The 14,554-nt window shown below is 37.5% G+C and overlaps 1 protein-coding gene across 1 annotated transcript in view; it reads right to left on the reverse strand.

Moving 5' to 3' along the window:
* WDR70 (WD repeat domain 70) overlaps nt 1-14,554 on the reverse strand; it is a 287,917-nt gene that overhangs the window by 154,727 nt on the left and 118,636 nt on the right. The window contains exon 9 of the mRNA XM_046672043.1: nt 9,760-9,836. Within this exon, the coding sequence (XP_046527999.1) occupies nt 9,760-9,836 (77 nt within the window). The remainder of the gene's footprint in view (nt 1-9,759; nt 9,837-14,554) is intronic.

The raw sequence follows: 14,554 nt of genomic DNA on the forward strand, positions 1-14,554 counted from the left end.
GGGTTAACTCACGTGTCTGTGGTCAGTTCTACTGATCTAGGTTGAGGTCTAGCCAGAGCTTGATCAGACAGCAATGCTCTGATTCCAAGAGAGTGGAAGCACCCAAGAACTCTTAAGAACCCAATGCTCAGAAAAGGCACACTATCATTTTTGCCACCGTCTGTTGGCCAGCCCAAATTCAAGGGTAGGGAAATAGACTCTGCCTCTTAATGGGAGCAGCTGCTAAGCCACATTGCAAAGGGCACAGATACAAGGAAAGATGAAGAATTGTGGCCATTTTTGCAATATGTCATATCACCTAATAAGTGTATTTCCTCAATTGTCCCCAAAATAGTCTCTTTATTGCTGCTTTTTGGTTATTCCTTCCGTCCTTCCTGGCTTCCTCCCTCCGTTCCTCCTGCCTCAGAGGAAATAAGATCAAATCAAAGTTCACAAATTGCATGGTTTGTAAAATGCTTGCCACAAATCCTTTAGTTTAGAATAATCCTACCTTTATTTCTTTCATGATATTGACATTTCTAACATTTAGTTGCTCAAAAGAAAACTAAATTGACTAGATGTTAATGTCTCTAAATATTCAATTCACAGTATATAAAATAAAACCTAAAAATGAAATTGTCTTTTACTTATAGGTAAAATCATCTAATCATGGTTCACTATATATTTTGCATGTTCTAGATGGTAACATCTTTGAGGGCCCAAATTAAGCTTGTCCTATATTCTTCTACAAGCCCATCTCCTTTCTCATCACTTCTCTACTTTTCCACAAAAGGAATTTATACTAATACACATATTTCAAACTCCTGTGTAAAGCTTTCCCCGATTCTCGCAAGCATTTAGTGTTAGCACCTCTTTCTCTATGCTCCCTGTACCAACCTGTGCCAGTGCTAGTGAATGTTTTTAATGTTGCATGTGCAGCCTTACTTTCCCCAGACCATTGTGGCCTGGAGTAAAAATCACTCTCAATTTGATTTTTTAAAAAGTCTCTGGTTCTTAATTCTGCCTACTATTGCAGGATTCTAGCCCTTAAAGACTCATTCAGCACTTGAGAGTCATTTTTCACAAGTGCTTACAAATGGATTTCTGGCTATTTTGTGACATCTACCGGTTCCTCCTCTTTTACTCCAGTCTAGACCCACTTTCTCTGCGCCCTTTTTCTTTTTTTTTTTTTTCCATGGGCCCTGCCACTGCCTACCTATTCTTCCATACTTCCTCTCTCCCCTGACTGTGGAAGGAGACATTATTTTGTGAAGTTTTGTCATCTCCCCAGTATTTGTTCTTCTTATCTAATCGCGTCTATTCTTCTGCAGTAACTCACTGTGAAATGTTTGTGCATTTCATTATTTTCCTGATTTTTCCTCATTGTTAACTGCATGTAGAGAGAGAAGCAGCTGCAACAGATCTGAACAAATTCCTCTGCAATAAAAATTCCTGAGTAAGTAATAGAAAACTCTCAAGGTGTATAATGGAAGCATCTGATTCACTCACCAGTACTTATGGACAGAGCTCTGTGCTGAGCTGGAATTTTCTTAGTGCAAATTCTGTACCAAGAACTCAGATTACACTTGTATCATTTGTATTCTCACTCTGTACACTACTACAATTCATATTATAAAATGGCTCCATATCAGATCATATAAATTCACAAGCATAACTGACTTCCTCTGGCTAAGTAAGCATTTTTATCTTCATTATCATCTGGTTTTTATTAACATTTACTTCCAAGCATAATGTAGTAAGCGCTGCTTTATTATCTATGTTTCATTCTGATAAACTTGGGAAAACCAAAAAGACTGCCATATTACCCTCTTCCTCTTTCCATTTCATTCCTAAATTGGCCTCATCCCAGGTTCATGTTTCACAATGAAACTCATAAAATCAAAACAGTATGGCAGTAGCATCTCCAACTGACACTCAGAAGAAACATCCATAATTTAACTCAGCATACATGAGGCCAGAACAAAATAGTGAGTGCCACTTTGGCCTCCAGTGGAATAGTTTCTCACAAATGCCATCTGACTCTTCACTCCTATTGCATCTAAACTTCTTTATAATAAGTGCTGCTTACAGGAATGGCTGGTATTGGCCTGGCCAGGGCTCCCCCTCTACTCCTACACTGCTGGCAGCCATAGCGTGGCAAACATTCTCCATGTGTGTTGGCACTAAATACATAATACTGTGATGACACAGGAGGTGTTGAGATGAATAACTTTTATCCAGAGGCCATCTACAATATGGTCATGTTATCCAAAATATGTATTTTCCAGTTGCCCAAAATGAGGGAAGGAGGGAGAGATAAAGGTGAATGGGGAAAAGAGGAAGAAGAGGATATTACTATTATGAGCTTGATGGAGTCTGATAAAATTATCCTAGTTTAAATCCTAAGTAACCCTTAATAAAATCTCCAAGACAGTGAAGAATTTGTAAGATGTGCAGTTGATGTTTATCTCTCTGTCAGGCTCACCAACATAGAAGAGAACAAGATAAAGCACTGAAAAGCAGAACTGCCCTCTAAGCTATGAGACACACTAAAAAATACAGGGCAGATTTTGCCAAGGCCCTCATCAAACTAATTCCCGAATTACGGGAATATTTCTTAATCCAGGATGAACTTCATAGTACCAGATCTTAAATTTTTGATAACGCCTGATCAGATGCTAGTTACTCCTAATGATCTGTGTCACTTTCCAGGATGAAGGAAAGTAACCAATATACCATGGTTATTCATTTTTTTTGTAAGACCTATTTAGAATATTTTATAGTATAATTTGATAAAATATTCATTTGACAATTACACTTAAGTATAATCAAAAGTATCACCAATTTTACTTTGTTTATCCTGTTAACCCAGAGTTTGTTCAATAATAAAATTAAAACCTTTTTACTCTAACATATTAGGGTAAAAAAGCAAAAAACAAAAACATGATTCTTGATCTTAATTACCTATTTTTAACAATGGAAGTTGTTGATCTCCAAAGATAATATATACACTACCCCTGAACTAACTAGTTAACTGTTTTTAAACATTGATACTCCAATTCAAGGCATATTCTTCCTTTTATAAAAAAAAGACTTCTAAGTACATTTTATTCAAAATGATCTACATCAAGTTATATTTGCAGGCCCCAAGATGCCATTCCTATGCTCCTTTGCCCCTCCTTCCCACTTCCTATGTTCCTATGTCCAGGTCCACTCACCTTTCCTTTATGGGAGAAATCGGCCCAGACACAACATTAGTACACTTAACCTTATCATGGACATTTTCCTGAAAATTTTCTTATCAAAGCATTTTCTTCTAAATTCCTCCTGCATACTTCCAAATTTCTTCTAAATTTATTGAACTATTTTCTCAGAAAAACTCTGAGAAGTAGTAGTCGAAAATAAAAACAACCCTTGTAAAATAATTTTGACATTAGAACTCTGGGTGTGGACTTCAATTCAAATTGTTAGATGACCTCGGAGGTTCCATGAGATTTCTGTTTACTGCCATGTTTATGAACTTGGACACGGGTGCTAGATACTAGAAAAAGAGGGAAAGCTGCCTTATTTTAAGAGGTCAGTGTAATCTTGGTTCTAAAACCCAATAAAAACAATACAAGGGGAAAAAAAGTCCCCTTTTACCTGTCAATATAAAATTAAAATCATAAGTAAAATACAAGTTTCCTAAATTGAGCAATATATCTTTTAAAAATACAAAGTGATCAACTATGATTTACTACAAAAAAGCAAGAATGGTTAAACATTCTCAAATGTATTAACGTACTTCTCTATACGAATGGACCAAAAAAAGCAAGATTACATCAAATACTACACAAAAGTATTTTATAAAGTTCAACATCTATGATAAAATTAGAAACAGAATGAAATTTCTTTATTTTAATAAAGTTATATACCAAATACATCATACTTTAAGAAACAATATTTTAAAATAAGAGGCATTTAAACCAGCACATTGTTTTCCTTGTTTAGTTTTTGCTTAGGAATGTGGGGGAGGGGGGCCCCACACAAACTCCCAAATTGGCAAGAGGGACTGAGGAAACATTCTCAGGCCTAAATACAGTTTACCACTAGCTGTGACTCTTCCAGCATTGCCAGAATGGCTCCACATAGCAAAAATCACTTATGGCTGCCTGGAGGGGGGAGTAAAGACCCACTTCTAATGGCAATGGACTTCTCAGGATCCTCATCACAAGTCAGATAATGTGGAAGCATCAACACTGGGGTGTCCTACTGGAGACTTCAAGGAGAGGGGAATTTGTCCTTCCAATGGGGGAGAATACTGCAGAATGTTCTTAATGAGGTGAGTTCTCGTATCCTTTCCTTACATAAAAGGGATTTGTACCCTGTGTGTGCATCTGTAAATCAATCACCATAACCTTTGTGACAATCGCTCACAAAGTACCTGACATAGTGCGTTCACATCCTGGCTCAACCAGGTAAGAATCATGTGTCCTTGGGAAAGTCATAACCAGTTTCTTCATTTGAAATATGTAATAACATTACTACCTACCCTATTGCCACGAGGAGAACATAAGATAAAGTGCATAGCACAGGTAAAATGTATTGCACAGCGCTGGCACATAGTCAGTGCTCAATAAGAGTTAGCTATTATTAGCTATGATCCCAATGTTCTCCCACTGGGAAATTTTAACACCCTGCAAAGAAACCATTCATATGGATTTTGAGTTTTCAATAATATTATGGTACAGATTTAGTACTCTCCAACGGCTTGCCTTGTAATTACATTAAAATCCTAGCCCTTTATACCTTACCCTACAACACTTTATATGATCTCGTCCCCGCCTTCCTCTACAAATTCATTTAGTATCATTCTCACCTTTCCTACCAACATACAAATTGTCAGTTAAACTGCTCCTCAAATATGCTACATTGCATTCCTATCTTAAGGTCTTGAACTACACTGCCATTTTGGCCTGGAAAGCTCTTTCCCTTGTGGCTGCCTCCTGTGCATAAGTCTCAACTAAAAGGTCACCTCCTCAGATGCTTTCTCTGAGGCCCTTCTCTTTTCTTCTCTCTCTATCCTTTTGTTTTATTTTACTTTATTCTTAACACTTACTACTACATAAAACTATACTGATTTTTTAGTGTATTTGTACCTAGTCTGTCTCCCAGGTCTCACCTCCACTGGAACGTAAACCCCATGAAAGCAGAGGCTTAGATCACAGAGTGTACCTGGCACACAGTGATGTGTACACTATGTCACACAGCTTAGCTTATTACTACCTCTGAGCCAAAGGCCAAGAAAAAGTCAGTCAAACCGAAAACTATCTAAAATTATTAGTGGCAGATTCTCTAAAACGTAGTAAAGAACATGTATGATGGGGTCTATGGTTAAAGCCTACTGATCCTGACAGAACTGTGGACAAAAAAAGACCAATGCGTACAGTGTAAAAAGAAATTGGAGCACATTTTCAAGGGTACAATATACTAGTAAGTCAGTGATTTGGGCAGGGAACTAAAGAATTGCTCTTTCAAGGAATGGAATAAATTATATTTTATACCCAGTAAAATGATGTCATGACTTAAAATTTTATCCAAACTGTTGATTAGAGGATTAAGAAAGTTCAATAGGTTTCTTTATATCCTATTCAAAACCATTTAAACGTCTGATGTGGATCACTGGCCTGGGAATATAACATTCAAAGTTTCTCAAATTTATTTAACCATGGAATGCCTTTCTAGTAAAATGTTTACTGATTTACATATTCTGGAAATCAATTAGGGAAAAGCGTCCATAGAGTTCATAAAAGTTACTGTGTTAGCCAGCCAACATCATACTCAATGGACAAAAACTGAAAGCCATCCCTCTGAGGACAGGAACAAGACAAGGGTGCCCACTTTCACCACTCCTATTCAACATAGTACTGGAGGTGTTGGCCAGAGCAATTCGGCAGGAAAAAGAAATAAAAGTAATCCAAATAAGTAACGAAGAAGTAAAACTCTCACTGTTTGCAGATGACATGATCTTATATATAGAAAACCCCAAAGAATCCATAGAAAAACTATTAGAAATAATCAACAACTACAGCAAAGTAGCAGGGTATAAAATCAACATACATAAATCAGTAGCATTTCTATACACCAACAATGAACTAACAGAAAAAGAACTCAGGAACTCAATCCCATTCACAACCACAATGAAAAGAATAAAATACCTTGGGATAAACTTAACCAAGGAAGTGAAGGATCTATACAATGAAAACTACAAGACTTTCTTGAAAGAAATTGACGACGACATAAAGAGATGGAAAGACATTCCATGCACATGGATTGGAAGAATAAACATAGTTAAAATGTCCATACTACCTAAAGCAATCTAAAGATTCAATGCTATCCCAATCAGAATCCCAAGAACATTCTTCACAGAAATTGAACAAAGAATCCTAAAATTCATATGAGGCAAGAAAAGACCGCGAATTGCTAAAGCAATCCTGAGCAAGAAAAACAAAGCTGGGGGAATCACAATCCCCGATTTCAAAACATACTACAAAGCTACAGTGATCAAAACAGCATGGTACTGGTACAAAAACAGGTCCACAGATCAATGGAACAGAATTGAAAGCCCAGAGATAAAACCACACATCTATGGACAGCTAATCTTCGACAAAGGAGTAGAGGGCCTACAATGGAGAAAAGAAAGTCTCTTCAACAAATGGTGCTGGGAAAACTGGACAGTCACATGCAAAAGATTGAAAATTGACCATTCTTTTTCACCACACACCAAAATAAACTCAAAATGGATCAAAGACCTAAAGATTAGGCCTGAAACAATAAGTCTTCTGGAAGAGAATATAGGCAGTACCCTCTTTGACATCAGTTTCAAAAGAATCTTTTCGGACACTATAACTCCTCAGTTGAGGGAAACAATAGAAAGAATAAACAATTGGGACTTCATCAGACTAAAGAGCTTCTTCAAGGCAAGGGAAACAGGATTGAAACAAAAAAACAGCTCACTAATTGGGAAAAAATATTTACAAGCCACTTATCCGACAATGGGTTAACCTCCATAATATACAAAGAACTCACACGGCTTAACAACAAAAAAACAAACAACCCGATCAAAAAATGGGCAGAGGACATGAACAGACATTTCTCAAAAGAAGATATGAATATGGCCAATAGACACATGAAAAGATGTTCATCATCGCTAATCATCAGGGAAATGCAAATCAAAACTACACTAAGATATCACCTTACACCCGTTAGATTGGCAAAAACATCCAAAACCAAGAGCAGCAAATGTTGGAGAGGTTGTCGAGAAAAAGGAACCCTCATACACTGTTGGTGGGAATGCAAACTGGTACAGCCACTATGGAAAACGCTATGGAGATTTCTCAAAAAGTTAAAAATAGAAATACCCTATGACCCAGCCATCCCATTACTGGGTATCTATCCTAAGAACCTGAAATCAGAAATCCCAAGAGTCCCTTCCACCCCTATGTTCATCGCAGCATTATTTACAATAGCCAAGACGTGGAATCAACCTACATGCCCAGAAACTGATGATTGGATAAAGAAGATATGGTATATATACACAATGGAATACTACTCAGCCATAAAAAAAGACAAAATTGGCCCATTCACAGCAACGTGGATGGACCTCGAGGGTATTGTGTTAAGCGAAATAAGCCAGTCAGAGAAAGACGAACTCTATATGACTCCACTCATAGGTGGAATTTAGTATATTGACAAGGAGATCTGATCAGTGGTTACCAGGGAAAAGGGGGTATGGGGGGAGGGCACAAAGGGGGAAGTGGTGTACCCACAACATGACTAACAAAAATGTACAACTGAAATCTCACAAGGTTGTAATCTATCATAACATTAATAAAAAAAAAAAAAAATTACTGTGTTAGCAACTATGAGAGCCCATCATTCAGCCAGAGCCTTAAATAGTTCTGAGAACAAAAGGGTTTTTTCCAACTACTTTATTTATCTTAAGTTTTTAACCAGAGTAGCCTGGATCCTCTGTGCTTTAATAGTGTTTGTTTGTTCCCAACAATAATATCAATTTATTTACTGTCTCATCTTACTATATTATATAAAGTCTCTAAGTCTACTCTGCATAAAGTCTCTAAACAGTTGTGGGCATCCCTGTCTTGTTTCCTATTTAAATGCAAGTAGCTTCAGCATTGCAATATACAATACAATACTTATTTTAAATTTTGGAAAAGTTTTTATCAGGTTACGGTAATTTCTTCCTATTCATATTTTACTTAGAACTTTTACTAAATTCTTAGTTACTTAGACTACTAAATTTTATTAAATGCCAATTTGATCATATAACAAAATCAAATGGTTTTTCACCTTTCATTTGCTAAATAATGAATTATATTGCAAATTTCTTGACGACAAGACTTCCTAATTGTAAAATATCTTTGCATTCCTAGAATAAACCTTACTTGGGTATGGTATACTACTAATGTAAATTAGCTGCTAAATTTGATTTCCTAATGCTGAAGTAAGAAACGCCACTTTAAACACACACAATTTAAGTACTTGGAAAGATAATAAGACAAAGATAAAAAAAATTAAAACTACATAGTTCCATTTAAAGAAATTTTAACCAAATGTATTATCCTGCTTCAGTCATATTCTCTACAGCCTCCCAAATTTTAGTTCCTTTTAGATCAAGCTAATTTTTAAATTGTGCCATTGAAGTAAAATTATGTCTTTTGTCTGTTATTCTAAAGATTAATTCCAGAAAACATAAAATATCCAAGGATGTGAACAGCAATTTTGAAGGTTAAAGAGGCAAATTATAAATATTAGAAAGTAAAATGAAGAAAGACTAAATAACCTAAAAACAAAAATGTTCTTTTTTATCTAAAATATAACGGTGTTTCATCTAAATAATACCACCTATATTTTTAATTTACAAGATTTCTCATTGTAATTTTCCCTGTAATATTATAAACAGTGCATACTTATTTTTTTTTTTCCTTAGTTTGGCACCTGAGCTAACATCTGTTGCCAATCTTCTTTTTTTCTTTTCTTGTTCTTCTTCTTCTTCTTCCCAATGTCCTCCACTACATAGTTGTATATTCTAGTTGTGGGTCCTCCTGGTTGTGCTATGTGGGATGCCATCTCAGCATGGCCTGATGAGTGGTGCCATGTCCACACCCAGAATCTGAACCAGCGAAATCCTGGGCCACCGACACAGAGTGCACCAACTTAACAACTCAGCCATGGAGCCGGCCCCATGAACTACTCTTAGTACTAAAAATGAATCATAAAATATAACAACACAAGAACAAAGTGCTCAAATAGTCCCTGTAATATTCTTGAGTTGTAGGCCAACAGATATAATGCAAAAGAGTCTTAAAACTCATTTAATCAATTTTTTTCAGTTATTACTTCCAAAAAACAATCATTTAAACAATAAACTTATATGAGCTTTTAGACTCAGATGGAAATGAGTCTTTACTATAAAAAGTAACAAATTATTAGTCACAACTTCAAAGTCATTTGAGTCCCCTTAATAGCATCAGTCTGATCCATTGTGCTCCCTAACAAACTTTACTGAAATTTATACCAACTCTCATTTTCATAGTTTTCATATTTATTTAAACAAATCTCACACTATCAGCTAAATCTAAATTAAAGAATACTACTATATAAACATCAGGATTCCTAATACTCTATCTCCTACTTTACTGGCAAGATTGTTACCATACGAATGTTAAACAAAATACTGAAAGATAGGAATGTAGTAGATGAATTATCAACAATACTCACGCATCATTTGAGCAAGTCATAAATTCTCCCTTTATTTTAGGATGCCATGAGCCAGTATGAAGCATTGCTGTGTGACCCTGAAAAAACAAAAATATAGAAAAAAAGATGTTTACAAAGATAAAAAATAAATAAACTGACCAGAAACTGTCATATCACGTTCAAGAGAAAAATTTTTTAGAGACAGTGTTAAGATGGCAGTTCAGGTTGACTCTGAACTCACCTCCTCCCATGGACACAACAAATTTACAACTACTCATTGAACAATGACCCATGAGAGAGAACTGAAAACTGGATAAAAAGAACTCCCACAAGGGACAGTGCCTGAGGTGGAAGAGACAGAAATTCCCTTCTGAAAAGAAAAGAGCCACCTTTGAGCCAGGGTGCTTCACAGCTGGTCGGAAGCAATCTTAAGGTACGAAGCCTTCCCTGAAGGAGTGGGGGATCTGAGTAGGGGAGCATTACCACACTAAGTAGCTTTTGGACTCAGCACAACGGAGATGAGTGTCATAATATATGACTTTGCTGGCTATTAACAACAACGGGGAATAGCCCCAGAAAAGCTATAGGACATAAGGGGAAAAAAAGCCTGCTCTTAAGTGGCCCACACACAAATTCACTCATTTCGGAAAGCAATCTAAAATCATCAGAAAGAAAGGTGCACAGTCCTTTGGTGAAAAGAGAATCACTTAATAGGCTCTGGGTAGATCTCAGTGAGAGGTGAGACCTCCCCAGGGACTGAGACATGGCAACAGCCATTATTGTAACCTAGTACAGGTGTGCTCACACAGACATTAGCAGAGGCCATTGGAGTTCTTCCACTGGCCTGTTAGTGCAGTGGTCTGCCCCATTCACTAGACCATCAATTTAATTCAGCTCAGCCAGGGCAGGCAGCCCACCTTAGGGACTGGCCCCACCCAAAAGCAAGCCTTCCAGGAACGTGTGGGCCCACATAAGCAGGGTGTGTGGGACCTCTACAGTCGGGCAAGTGGGTCCACCTCTGCGGGGCAGGGCATGTGCAAGAAGCGGGCCTGTGTTGCTAGAGTGTGTGGGGTCTCTGCAGTGGGGAGACTGGGTCCACTTCACAGGGTTGGGGCATGCACATGGGGCAGAATGCGTTGGCAGGGTGTGTGGCCCTGTGGGTGGTGGGGCTTCTCAGCTGCAGCAGACTTGTGCTTCTGAAACAGCCATATAGGGGATCAGCCACACTTTCCAAAGCCTGAAACAACTGGGTGCTCCCAAGCATGGGGTGGGCCCCACTCAGCTGTAATCATGAGAAACAGCTGAGAACAGCCTTGTAGTCTGGAGGCCTACAGCAACTGTAAGCCCCTGAGCCTAGCAACCAACTACACTGGAGGCCTACTCACTTTACAGAAAAACTGTAACGGGAATGTGCTGTTAGACCTTGCAGCCAACTGTGCTGGGGCTCCTCATGCCCAATTCTGTGATTGTAGGGTCCATAGCAGCCACACACAGCTGAGCATTACAACCAGACAGACAGAGGGACAGCCTCACCTCCCTAGGCACCTGAAGCAAGATCAAACCTGCTACACCAGAGGGACACATGTAGGCCACACAGGGGAGACTCCTGGAACATTTGGAACTGGTGACAGAGAGAAGCACACTACTGGGCCTGATAAGGCATCTCTTACACAAGGCCACGTCTCCAAGATTGGGAAACACAGCTGACCTACGTAACACATAGATATAAACACAGAGAAAGAGGCAAAATGAGGAGACAAAGGAGTACGTTCCAAGCAAGGGAACAGGACAAAACCACAGAAAAAGAACTAAACAAAACAGTGATAAACAATCTACCTGATGAAGAGTACAAACTAAGAGTCATAAGGATGCTCACTGATCTTGGGAGAAGAACAGATGAACTCAGAGACAACTTCAACAAAGCACTGGAAAATACAAAAAAGAATCAGAAATGAAGAATGCAATACTGGAAATAAAAAATTCATCAAAGGGACTCAATAGCAGAGTAGATGATAAAGAAAAATGGATCAGCATGCTGAACGAAAGACTAGAGGAAATCACCCAAGCTGAACAGATAAAAGAAAAAAGAATTAAAAAGAATGAGGACAGTCTAAGGGACCTCTGGGACAACATCAAGCATACGAACATCCATATTATAGGTGTCCCAGGAGGAGAAAAGAAAGACAAAGGGGCAGAGAATCTATTTGAAGAAATAATAGCTGAAAACTTTCCGAACATAAGGAAGGAAACAGACATCCAGGTACAGAAAGCACACAAAGCACCAAACAAGATAAACCCAAAGAGGCCCACACAAAGACACATTACAATTAAAATGTACAAAATTAAAGATAAAATGAGAATCCTAAAAGCTGCAAGAGAAAGGTAACAAGTTACATACAAAGGAAACTGCATAAGGCTATCAGCTGACTTCTCAGCAGAAACCTTACAGGCTAGAACCGAGTGGCATGATATATTTAAACTGCTGAAAGGAAAAAATCTACATCCAAGAATCTCTACTTGGCAAGGTTATCATTCAGAATGGAAGGAGAGAGAAAGAATATCCCAGACAAGCAAAAACTAAAGGAGTTTATCACCAAGAAACCAGCCTTACGAGAAATGTTAAGGAGACTTACTTAAATGGAAAAGATAAGACCACAAATAGGAATAAGAACATTATGGGAAAAAAAGAAGCAATAAAATCACTGATAAAGGCAAATATACAGCAAAGGAGGCAGAGCAACCACCTATCAAGCTAACATTAAGGTCAAAAGACAAAAGTACTAAAATTATCTATTTCCACTATAAGAGGGTAATAGATACACATGCACACAAAAAGAAGCTAGATATGATATCAAAAACATGAAATGTGGAACGAGAGTAAAAGAGTAGAACTTTTAGAAAGAGACCAAACTAAAGAGACCATCAACTTAATACAGATTGCTATATACGTAGGCTATACAAACCACAAAGCTATAATAAATACACAAAAAACTAAAAGAAAGGAACCCAAACATACTACTAAAGAAAGCCATCAAACCGCAACAGAAGAGAGCAAGAGAAGAAGAAAGGAACAAGGAAGAACTACTAAAACACCCAGAAAAAAAAGTAACAAAATGGCAGTAAGTACATTCTTATCAATAGCTACCTCAAAAGTTAATGGGCTAAATGCTCCAATCAAAAGGCATAGGGCAGCTGACTGGATAAAAAATCAAGACCCATATATACGCTGTATAAAAGAGACACACTTCAGACCTAAAGACATTCACAAATTGAAAGTGAAGGTATGGAAAAAGATACTCCATGCAAATGGCAATGAAAAGAAAGCTGGGATAGTAATACTTATACTAACAAAATAGACTTCAAAACAAAAACTGTAACAAGAGACAAAGAAGCACAACATACAATGACAAAGGGAATAATACAACAAAAGGATACAGCACTTGTAAATATCTATGCACCCAACATAGGAGCACCTAAACATATAAAGCAATTATTAACAGACATAAAAGGAGAAATAGACAGCAACACAACAATAGCAGAGGACTTTAACACTCCACTGACACCAATGGATAGATCATCCAAACAGAAGATCAATAAGGAAACACTGGCCTTAAGTAACACATTAGAGCAGATGGACATTATAGATACACATAGAACATTCCATGCCAAAACTGCAGAACACATTCTTTTCAAATGCACAAGAACATTCTCCAGGATACATCACATATTACACCACAAAACAAGTCTCAATAAATTTAAGAAGAGTGAAGTAATACCAAGCAACTTTTCTGACTACAATGGTATGAAACTAGAAATCAAGTACAGGAAGAAAATTGGAAAAGCTACAAATTTGTGGTGATTAAACAAAATGCCAGTGAACAACGACTGGGTCAATGAAGAAATCAAAGGAGAAATCAAAAAATACCTGGAGACAAATGAAATGAAAATATGACCTGTCAAAATTAATGGGATATAGCAAAAGCCGTTCTAAGAGGGACGCTTATAGCAATATATGCCCACCTCAGCAAACAAGAAAAATCTCAAGTAAACAATCTAACAGTACATCTAAAGGAACTAGAAAAATAAGAACAAACAAAGCCCAAAATCAGTAGAAGGAAGGAAATAATAGAAATCAGAACAGAGGGTCCAGCCCAGTGGTGCAACAGTTAAGTGCGCACATTCCGCTTCAGCGGCCCACGGTTTGCCGGTTCAGATCCCAGGTGCGGACATGGCACTGCTTGGCAAGCCATGCTGTGGTAGATGTCCCACATATAAAGTAGAAGAAGATGGGCACAGATGTTAGCTCAGGGCCAGTCTTCCTCAGGAAAAAGAAGAGGATTGGCGGCAGAGTTAGCTCAGGGCTAATCTTCCCAAAAATTAAAAAATTAAAAATAAAATAGAAATCAGAGCAGAAATAAATGAAATAGAGACAAGAAAAGAATATTAAAAAATCAATGTAACTAAGAGCTGCTTCTTTGAAAAAGAGAAGCAAAATTGACAAACCTTTAGCTGGACTCAAGAAAAAAAAAGAAAGAAGGCTCAAATAAGTAAAATCAGACATGAAACAGGAGAAATTAAAATGGACGCCTCAGAAATACAAAAGATTACAAGAGAATACTATGAAAAACTATACATTAACAATTGGATAATCTAGAAGAAATGGATAAATTCTTAGAATCATATAACCTTCCAAAACTGAATCAAGAAGACAGAGAGAATTTGAATAGACCAATCACCAGGAAGGAGATTGAAACAGGAATCAAAACCCTCCCAAAAAATAAAAGTCCAGGACCAGACACTTCCCTGGTGAATTCTA

Source organism: Equus quagga, chromosome 9, assembly GCF_021613505.1.
Source record: "Equus quagga isolate Etosha38 chromosome 9, UCLA_HA_Equagga_1.0, whole genome shotgun sequence".
In the NCBI taxonomy this organism is placed as follows: domain Eukaryota; kingdom Metazoa; phylum Chordata; class Mammalia; order Perissodactyla; family Equidae; genus Equus; species Equus quagga.